Raw genomic sequence first — 10694 nt, 5'->3', positions numbered from 1 at the left:
CTGCACCAATCGCAGCAGCCACAGCGGCAGGCATGGGGAGTTTAAAAACCCCAGCAAACCCTGCGGTGGGGGGGAAGCCAGAGAGGGAGAGAGAAGGCGTGCAGCACGTCACTGCTGCTGTGGCTTCCCCGGAGCCAGAGTCTCAGGCAGGCAACTCGGCGTCAACCCAGCAGCTGAGGCGAGAGCTGGAAACTCTGGCAGGGGAAGAAGGAGTGGTCCCCAGGGGTTGCTGGGACCAGGGCAGTGATCCGGGAAGCCTCCCCATCCCGGAGGAATATTATTTCTGAGATCAGGGGAGAGGAGAGAGAAATAACCTGAGCTAGCGGCCGGGTCAGTCAGAGTCTAAGGTGGGCTGACTGAAGACGACCGTTGGCCTCGGACCCCACGGTCGGGAGGGCCTGCCAGCAAGAAGGTCTGCAGGTAACGGCAGACAACCATCTCATCAGCCAGTGACCGGTTGGCGAGTGGACGGGGTGTAGGGGTGGCGGAGCCCCGTGGAACACCGGAGGACCTCAACCGTGAGTACCCCACATCAGGTAAGCCCCTCTAGTAGAAGATCTCCACTGAACCCCTCCTTCGAATCACCTATAACATCAAAGTTGTGGCAGGAGGGACGAGGGGGAGGGGCTACCGGATGAAGGGCGGTACCGGACGTGAGGCCTGCCGACGTCACACTAAGGAACTGTCTCCTCCCTTATGCATCATCACGATACCTAAGGTCAGCCTAGAGAGACCTCCCACAAATACCATGAATGGGCCAAGTTCACTTTGGGAGGTTATCCTCAGTAGCCATACCTCAAACCTGGAACTTCCTTCCCCTTGAGTCTTGTCATAGCGCAAGTCTGGATATCTTTCACGAGTGCTATAAGGCCTTCCTATTTGAGCAGGAATTTAGCAGGAGGGGTTCAGTGTTGGGATATTGCCCAGGGAATAGTTTTATTCCTTAATGTATAATTGCTTATAATCACTTTTTCATTGCAAACTGCACCACACCTTATTCGGGGAGGGCAGCATAGACCCAAATCAACCACTAATCCACTGAGAAGAGTATTTCTTCACAAGACTAGGACTTGTTTGTCAAATCTCCTGTGGCTGCAAGCTTGGAAGTTTTGTTGGCATGGCTAGGAGTTGGGTTTCTTCTGAGGAACCAATTGAATGCGTCTACATGTGCAAGTAGGGTGCAGAAATAAACTCTGGTGCACATTGCGCCAGAGTTTAATGCTCCTGGGCACTGCATTTGAAATCATGCTGGGGAGTGCAGCACGGTAAGCTGGGTTGGAACAGATCCAGTTCAACGTGCTGTGGAGGGGCTGGCTGGGGCACGAGGATGCTCCAGTCAGCCGGGTCAGCATCTACACGTGCATTACTTACAAGTACTATCCTACGGCAGAGTTTGTTAGTTTACTGTGGCCTAAGAAGGCCGCATGTGAAGATGCTGAAACATTTACTGCAGTGTTAACTAGTCAGCTCCGCAGTAAATGTCTCATGCAGACACACCCACTTAGTAGCAGCCTCCCTTGGTGTGTGCTGTTTTGATTATTATTTTAAGTAACAAAAGGCTGATTTACAAATATAATGTTATGGTGTTAATTGTTAAACCCCAAATGTCAAGCTGCGCCCTTATACATTTACTCAGCCCTCCTGGAGTTACTCACCTGGTCACCAGGTTTCCCAACATTTTTGATAACCGAGGTATCTAAGAAGAAGAAAAAAAGGAGGACATGAAACATGAACATTTGTATGTTTAATTCATTTATTGAACATCTCAAATGAATCTGGCTAAACCAAATATGAATTTTGGATGGGGCAGGTTGCCTACTGGTGTGAGCAGGGGATGGGAGTCAGGACTCCTGGGTTCTGTTGTCAGCCTAGGGAGACAATGTCATTTCAAGCTTGTTGGAAGGGTTAGGATCCCTTGATTTATTTTCTGGTTATGTCATCTTGGAAAGAACACCCCTACTCCATTTCTCTCACTGATTGTCTGCCAGGCCCATTTGAACCGGATGTTCTTTGGGACAGTGATTTTCAGAGTCCTGTGTCCAGTTTTGGATCCCCCACTACAGAAAGGATGTGCACACATTGGAGAGAGTGCAGCAAAGGGAATCGAAAAGGTTAAGGGGCTGGGGCCCACGACTTGTGAGGAGAGGCTGAGGGAACTGGGATAGTCTGCAGAAGAGAAGATGGAGGGGGATTGAATAGCAGCCTTCAACGCCCTGCAGGGGAGCTGCAAAGAGGATGGAGCTGGACTGCTCTCAGTGGGGGCAGATGACAGGACAAAGAGCAATGGGCTCAAGCTGCAGCAAGGCAAGTTGAGGTTGGCTATTGGGAAAAAAAACTCTCTGACTAGGAGGATGGTGAAGCACTGGAACAGGTTACCCAGAGAGGTGGTGGAGTGTCTATCCTTGGAGGTTTTAAACAAAGCCAGCTCAACAAAAGCTTGACTGGAATGATCTAGTTGGGGCTGGTCCTGCTTGGTCTAGTCCAACCCCTGCTCCATGTTGGAGCAGGGGGTTGGACTAGATGTGACCTGCTGAGCTCCCTTCCCACCCTCACTTTCTATGATTCTATTCTTTTTTATGAAGTGTCTTTACAGAACTACCAGGCTGGGGTCTAGATGTGTTACAGCAACACACCCAGCCTACAAGGGGCTATGACTATGGCTAAACTTTGGCAAAGATGGGCCGAGTGTTGCTCGAAACCCCAAATAGCATGAATTTAATTTGGTTTCATTGCAAATACAACAAATAAGATTAAAAGGACATTCCTCCCCTGCCTTCCCCAAGTTGTTGAACTGATTTATTGCCAGGCATGTGATTAACCATGCACTGGGAGAAATATGGCCTTGCACATTCAGCCAACTCTGTTGAGGGACAAAAAACACTCATCCACAAAGTTATTGGTATTTGTTCTTTCCCCTCCGTCAGCCCATTTCTACATTATTCTACCTACTTCAGAGACAAGTGTTTCATGTAGCACTAGGTATGGGTTGTGTTTAAGTAGAAGAAAGTGCCTTACTCCCCCTATTTGAGAGAGGTGAACCCATTTTTCTACTCAAAGTAGACTAGAGGTGGCCATGACTCTTTGTGTATCTCATGCAGACACAAGGTGAGTCCTAAGTCCTCCTAGAGACTGACAGACAAAAATCCCTAGCATTGGCTTAGTGGAATGACTTCCTTTCTCACCTGATGGAAAACAACTCAGATGGAAATCAGTCGAGCTCAAAAGTGACCAGCCACGTATGGAATATAGTTACTATTCCCTTGCCTGTGAACGGCAATCAAAAAATTAGCTTTTCCTTTTGTCTTTTAACTCTGTTCTTCCCTTTGTATGATATTTATCTCAGGAGCTCTTTGAATCAGAGCCGAGTCAGAGAGGACACACGCAGCACAGACAGAAGTTACAGAAGACGTTACACTTTGAAACACCATATTCTGATACCTCATGCAGGGAGGGGTCAGATTTTCATCCAACGCAACATTTTTGAAGCTGCCTGTAGCTGTGCGCTTGTGTTTGGTCACAGTTATAAATTGTTTTCTGCGGCCAGATTGGGTGAAAATTGTCACTTCTGTCTATGCCCAATAGAGCACTTCTTCTGGTTGACAATCACTGCCTTATAGTGATGGTGCTGAATTTATGCCAGCAGTAAGATGCCTTTGAGCTGTAAAAAAAGAGGATGTCTATGCGGTGCAATACCATGCCACATGAAGCGCTAGGTGAGAATCAGGGGATATCTGCCCAGACAGAGCACAGTGCTAACATGGCTATCCTGCTCCAAAAGCCCAAGCTAGCCCGCGGCATCAAGCCAGGAAGACATCCCCTGAGTCAGCCTCTCAGTACTCAGGTTAGTCACCAGCCGGCTAAGAAGTCAATGCAGGTTAAACACATCTTACTATTGGTCCGGTGATCCAGGATATGAGTTTTTTAAACCAATCAGGCATCTTGGTCATCAGAAGAAACTGTCTGGCATAAGGTTCCTTCAACTCCCCTTTGCTGAAAGAGAACAGTGCATTTGTTGAAGCAGGCAGTAGCTACCACCTCAGCAATTTTACTAGCTGCCTCTTGGGAGGGTATAGTAAAGGATCACGTTTCTCAGCTGGGCTCTCTAGGTATCTCAAGGTCACTGGGCTACCTGAGTCTAGCAGCCTGCTGGGCAGGACGGCCCACCTAAGTGAAGGGCACACAAGATAGGGATATCCAGCACCACATCTGTCCGACTTCAAATCCTCTGCCCAAATAACTGAGTGCCCACTGACAGCTGTATCAGTGGTATTTCGCCCCTCTGATGCCAGGGTGGGACATTTCATCTGCTTTATCACTGAGCCTTTTCTCCAGCCTCTTAACACCAGGACGTTCTCCCTTGGAAAGCAGTAGCTCCAGATACTCAAACCTATTTGGTTTCAACAGGAATTTGTGCCTGGATATGTAACATCCCTGAACCAATCAACTGAGCCACGGTCCAACTCAAATTAACCTCCTGGTGTTCTGGGCTAGGGACAGACATTACACACAGACTGGTTTAAGTGATCAGAAACTGGTTTAAACCTGCAACAGAACATAAGTTCAGTGCACATAAACCAGGTTCAAAATGGCTGAAAGTGGTTTAAGATAAACTTGATTGAAAGTAGTATCAGACTTAACTGGTTTGGGTCAAACCGGTTTATGCAAAGTCTGTTCCAGACCCCTTCCTGGTTCAAGTTAAACCAGAGTCCTCCAGCATCCCAGATGCTTTGCAGCCCCAGGGTTGGGCTGAGTTGGGCTAGGCTTTGCTGTTCTGTCTGCTCCAGAAAACAGGCTGGCCCTGCCCCTCTCCTTTCTAGCCAGAGCTGGGGGAGAGTGGAGGTACAGCAGGGTCTGCCTGGCTTCCCCCTGCCCCACCTACCCCTCACTGCTCACTGCTCAAACAGAGATTGTCCCCTTCCTCCCTCCCATCTCCCACAGCATGGACCCCAGCCCCATGGACCCTAGGCATGTGGTATGCTAGCTAATGCTGAGAGGTGTCTGTGTGTGTGGCCTTCACTTTCACTGGGACAGGCAGACAGAACAGTGTCTACTTGGGGCTTTTTGGAGCTAATCAACAAGGCAGCTGGTAATGTCCCTCCATTCCTTCCTTGGAAAAAGCTGTTTAAGAAGAGCTTGAACTAATGAGAAAGGCTTTTGTTTTGCTGATGGGCTACTAACACAGTGGTTTGCTGATGGGTTGAGATAACATTGTGGTTTTATTAACCCACCTGCAGGTTTGCAGCCCTGTCAGAGATAGGGAGACTGAAAAGCTTTGTATCATCAACAGATGCATGCATTGCACACCCCACCTTTGCCTCAGAGTACAGCCACTGCGGGAAAAACCTGAGATGGTGCAGGCCACGGTGGGGATTTACACCTCTCCCTAATCAGAGGTCCTGTCAGGGCCTGGCCACGTGCCCCGCCCCCCCCAGCTCAGCACTATGGAAGGGAAGGGAGGGCCACTCTAGCACCCCCCAACTTCTAGCCTGAGCCACTGCAAGCATGTGCCTGCATTTCTTCAGTCCACAGGGGATGTCTGTACGTTATAAGCTGGTTCAGCCTAGCCAGGTTAGACTAAACTGAAAAGATTGAATCTATTCAGGCTCAGGCTCTTTGAATGTCTGTCCCTAGCCCTGGAGGTGCTCATTTTTGGTGGTTGTCAGCCACCATCAGCACATTCTTGGAGCTGCTCACAGAATGAGATTATCTTCCTCACAACCCCATGAGCTGATCCTTCCCTCACAAACAGGAAACAGAGGCAAAAAGAAATTCAATGCCTTGCCTAGTGGGGCTAGCACTTGCCTAATGATGCTAGCACTCCACTCAGGTTCACCACATACCAATCCAGCACTTGAATTCATGGGCTGCCCCTTCCCTGTCCCTCCCAACTTTGTCACTTGGCCTTGATCAACAGAATGTCCTTTATCCCTGTTTATATTGAACTAAACAAAGGAAAAATATTGCCTACTCACCTCTTATATGCCTGAGCACTTACTTAGAGATAGATGTGTGCACGTGCACACACACAAACACACACACTTGCTGAAGGTTGTACTTACAAGTTGTCCACATATGTGGAACTTCCATCTGCAAATAATCCCGTTAGGCAAACGTTAAAGAAAAAGTCCTCTGAGAAGTGGGGTTTGAAAGGCACCAGCTAAAAAAGCAAACAAGGGGAAAGGCAGTGAGTCTAGAGATAAGAGCACCATGAGCCGCACAGAACAGAGACGAACAAATGCAAATGATCAAAGGCTCATGTCTCTTGCCATTAGTCCAGCTGGCTGCTGCAGCCTGGGATGGTGTCAGGGTTTGAGAGTGTGAAAGGCTGGCAGATACTGCTTGGGCGGGCCAGTGAGTTTTTTACTTAAAATTTAGACTTTTGATGGAAGTTAACTAAGCACTTCTAGGTTTGAATGGCTCGTTTACACCCAGCATTTGAAAAATAGGGATAGGAACCATTTCCAAAGCTAATTACTCGGCACTGCACAGTTGTAAGCTTGAGTCCACAGACATTTTAGATCTGGATATAGTGGTATTGATTTCCAACAGAGAGCCTAGGCCATCATAAAAACAGGTGTACAGGCATCAAGTGATCCATGCACCCTGTGTTGTTGTTAGAAAGCACATTGGAAGCAAGACCGGGAACAAGAGTTCTGATGTCATACGTGAGTATTTTCATATGCAATCTCCCACACATTGGGGAAATGAGCAGGGTTTGAAAGAAATTCTTCTAAAGTCACAAGGGGTTTGCTGGGAAAGAGGATCTGTTCAGTAGTTTGTTTTTTGGGGTTTTTTTGTTTCCTCTAGAATTCTGTCACTGTAATACAACTTTCTACATGGGGAAATTAAAAGAAAAAAATATTTAGCACATACTATTCTTTTAAACTCAACTCTTCCAAAAGAGTTGAGTTTACATGACTCGTGAGGAGAGGCCAAGGGAACTGGGCTTATTTAGTCTGTAGGAGAGAAGACTGCGGGGGATTGAATAGCAGCCTTCAGCTCCCTGCAGGGGGGCTGCAAAGGGGATGGAGCTGGACTGTTCACAGTGGGGGCAGACGGCAGGACAAGGAGCAATGGGCTGAAGCTGCAGCAAGGGAAGTTGAGGTTGGATATTAGGGAAAACTGTCTCATGAGGAGGGTAGTAAAACACTGAAACAGGCTGCCCAGAGAGATGGGGGAGTCTCCATCCTTGGAGGTTTTCAAGACCCAGGTAGACCAAGCCTTGGCTGGGATGATCTAGTTGGGGCTGGTCCTGCTTGGAGCAGGGGGTTGGACTAGATGTCACGTCCTGAGCTCCCTTCCAGCCCTCACTGTCTATGATTCTGTGAAAAGACACTAGAGGGTTTTAAGAAAGTTCTATTTTTCAGTGACTGCACACACCCCCACAAGGATCTTGGAGTCATTATTGATGCCAAGATGAACATGGGCCGACAGTGTGGGGACGCGGTCAGGAAGGCCAACCGCACCTTGTCATGCATCCACAGATGCATCTCGAGCAGGTCCAAGGAGGTGATCCTCCCCCTCTATGCAGCACTGGTCAGGCCGCAGGTGGAGTACTGCGTCCAGTTCTGGGCGCCGCACTTCAGTAGGGATGTGGACAGCATGGAGAGGGTCCAGAGGAGGCCACCCGCATGATCAGGGGTCAGCAGGGCAGGCCGTACGAGGAGAGACTGAGGGACCTGAACCTGTTCAGCCTCCACAAGAGAAGGCTGAGGGGGAGCTAGTGGCCGTTTACAAATTAGTCAGGGGGGACCAGCAGGCATTGGGGGAGGCCCTGTTCCCCCGAGCACTCCCAGGAGTGACTAGAAATAACGGTCACAAGCTGGCAGAGGGCAGATTCAGACTAGACATCAGGAGGCGCTACTTCACTGTCAGGGTGGCTAGGACCTGGAACCAACTTCCAAGGGAAGTGGTGCTGGCTCCTACCCTGGGGGTCTTTAAAAGGAGGTTAGACGAACACTTCGCTGGGGTCATTTAACCCCAGCGCTCTTTCCTGCCCGTGGCAGGGGGTTGGACTTGATGATCTGCTCAGGTCCCTTCCGACCCTACCAACTGTGAAACAACTATGAAACTATGAAACACACCCCCACCCATGAGATGCACAAGTTAATAGACAAATCTGTTGATATAAAAGTGATAATTTCACTGAGGTACTTACAGAATGAACCTATGGGGTTTGTCCATGTTACAGCTTCCAGTCCAACTGCAACATTTTAAAGCATATGTGTTTGCTTGAGTATTAATAACAGCAAAGCCTCATGGACTTCATCACAGGCTGACCTTGCAGTTATGTGCCATGGGTTGGCATGTATGACTATGGTCTGACTCTGTTGTAAATTCAAGGGGTGTCCACATGGTTCAGTCACACCTCTATGCACCCTGTCAAGGAGGTTCTAAAAGCCTGCTTAAATGTAAATGGCAAGTTTCCCATGGATGCCAAGATGGCACACGAGACATTGAATGCTGACCAGTAACACCTTGTTGCCTCCTTGTGCCATTCATCTTTGTCTTGTCTAAGACCAAAAAGTCTTTAGACCAAAAAGTCTTTTACAGCACCAAGCACCATAGGGGTCCTGTTCCATGACTGATGCTCATGTGCCCTCTCCCAAACAGTGCCACAGTTCCAAGGATTACCGTATGGCCGGCATCCTCTAGAAGCTTCTTGGTCTCCAGAACTGCACGTCTCATGGAAGGAGTGGCCAATGTTAAACTATCTGTATCGTGATACCCTATGCGGAGAGGCCTTGAACTGGCATACACCTGGGGTGGAAGAAAGAGAGTCATTTGTGGTGTCAGGAACCAAAGAAAGGCTTTCAAAACTGGCAGGAACAGTCATTTCTAATGTCTCAATACTGGGAATGTAATACACTTAGCAAAATCAACCCAATAGGTTCCCCTTATTGCTTTGAAAGGCAGAGAATTCACAGGCAGGGGTGCATTGACTATAAAAAGGATCTCAGGGTTTAAGGCAAAAGATTGGCAGAGCTTGGAGGTCAAAGGCTCAAGCAACTAAGTCCTTCTCTGTGGGCATGTCTACATGTGCACTTACTGCACAGTAAATTACTGTGCAATAAATGGTTTTTAGACTGGCGTCTACACATGTAGGTGTTACAGCACAGTAATGCTGTGTGTGCATTGACTTGGGAGTAAAGTTACTCCAAGTCAGTCCATACAAACAGGGTTACTGCACAGTAAGGCATCTACACGTGCCTTGATGCTCAGTAAGTACTTGGGAGTAAATTTGCTACCTGCATTATGCAGGTAGCAAATTTACTCCTGAGTCAGTGTAAGTCACCATACTTACTGAGAAGTATGGGCATGCACATGTAGACGTGCACCTGTACTGCACAGTGATTTTCAGTTACTGTGCAGTAACCTAAGTTACTACACAGGAATGATGCACATGTAGACACACCCTGTGTGTCTCACTTTCCAAACTGGAAAAACAGGGAGGATAATACCATGTGATCTTGCATACAACACCCCCCTTTTTCCAAAATGTAGCTGCTGGAAACTGGAGTGCGTGCTATAAGTGAGGAAATATGGTAATGGCAGTTTCTGTATACAAGGAAATACAGTATTACCCTCAGGGAGGTTGCAAAGCTTAGTGTGCTTCCATGTTATCATTCTGTATTCAAAGGTGTAGAATAATAGCTGCTCATCAGTGGTACACTCCTGGACCCCTTCTTCCCTCTACAGAGATCTTTTTGGGACTTTACCTCCTCCTTGAAGGGCATTGGAGGCACAGAAGAATCTAGGCGGAATAAGTCATCACACAGGAGTGCCCTCATGTACAGAGCCAGGCTGTCCACATCCCGTGCCATGGGCCCGATTGCTGGTATTGCTGAAATAAATCAAGAGACCATTTGTGCAGACAAGCATCAGGTCCCCATGGTCCTCCAAGGAGAGAAAACTATGTGGGGGCTGTTGGGCAGAAGCACACCCATGGTCTATTCTATCCTATTTGCGACAGTGGCTAGTACCAGCTACTTCAGAACAGACCGGCCATTCTGGGATAGCCCCCGTCCAGGGAATCATCTTTCTGATGCTCATTATTCTGAAGTTTACTGGTGCCCTGAAGCATGAGGATTTCTTTTCCTTCTTCCCTCAGTCCTTGCAGTGACTCTGGATGTTTTCATCATACAAAGAAGTGTAGGAGAAACCCAAGAGCTCTGCATTATTTTCCCATGTGATTTGCAAATGAGAAAGATTCCTGAACTGTACAGAATGTTCCTTCAATGGGGTTAAAAAGCTGGAAGGAGTCTTTGTTATAAATGAAGAAATCCCATGATTTCACTCTATGTTAAGGAGCAGTATACGTCTTCCACCATTAAGGCGGGGGTGGAGGAGGGGAACACCGAGGCATTGTGGGTCAGGATCCAGGGAGGGCCAGGGGAAAAGGACTTGGTTGTGGGGGTCTACTACAGGTCTCCTCATCAGGATCAAGAGCTAGACGATGTATTCTCCGGGCAGCTAGCAGACGCCACATAGGCAAGGGAGGCGGTGGTCATGGGAGATCTAAACTATCCAGACATCTGGTGGGAGGAGCAGACAGCCAAAACAAACCACTCATGGAGGTTCTTACACTGTGTACAGGACCTCCACCTAACCCAGGTGGTGTCTAGTCCCACCAGGGGTAGTGCCTTGCTTGACCTGGTCTTAGCAACAGGGGATGATCTTGTGGGGAACATGCG

The 10694-nt window shown here is 48.2% G+C and overlaps 1 protein-coding gene across 3 annotated transcripts in view; it reads right to left on the bottom strand.

Moving 5' to 3' along the window:
- The window catches only part of LOC102371093 (fatty-acid amide hydrolase 1-like), a 31772-nt gene that overhangs the window by 4464 nt on the left and 16614 nt on the right, over window positions 1–10694 (bottom strand). For 2 of the 3 annotated variants that reach the window (XR_003094517.1, XM_006015819.3), the window contains exons 7-11: window positions 9720–9844; window positions 8635–8760; window positions 6060–6157; window positions 3891–3990; window positions 1656–1696 (exon numbers count right to left, since the gene is read on the bottom strand). Coding sequence is in view for 2 of the 3 variants with exons in the window: in XM_006015819.3 (XP_006015881.3) it covers window positions 1656–1696; window positions 3891–3990; window positions 6060–6157; window positions 8635–8760; window positions 9720–9844 (490 nt within the window). In the remaining variant the exon portion in view is untranslated. Of the gene's footprint in view, window positions 1–31; window positions 876–1655; window positions 1697–3890; window positions 3991–6059; window positions 6158–8634; window positions 8761–9719; window positions 9845–10694 lie in introns of those variants that run through there. The other variant, XM_025206493.1, reaches the window with a different exon arrangement.

Source organism: Alligator sinensis, unplaced genomic scaffold, assembly GCF_000455745.1.
Source record: "Alligator sinensis unplaced genomic scaffold, ASM45574v1 scaffold781_1, whole genome shotgun sequence".
Taxonomy (NCBI): domain Eukaryota; kingdom Metazoa; phylum Chordata; order Crocodylia; family Alligatoridae; genus Alligator; species Alligator sinensis.
Note: the sequence above shows the minus strand (reverse complement) of the source record. Positions and strands in the feature narration are given on the sequence as shown.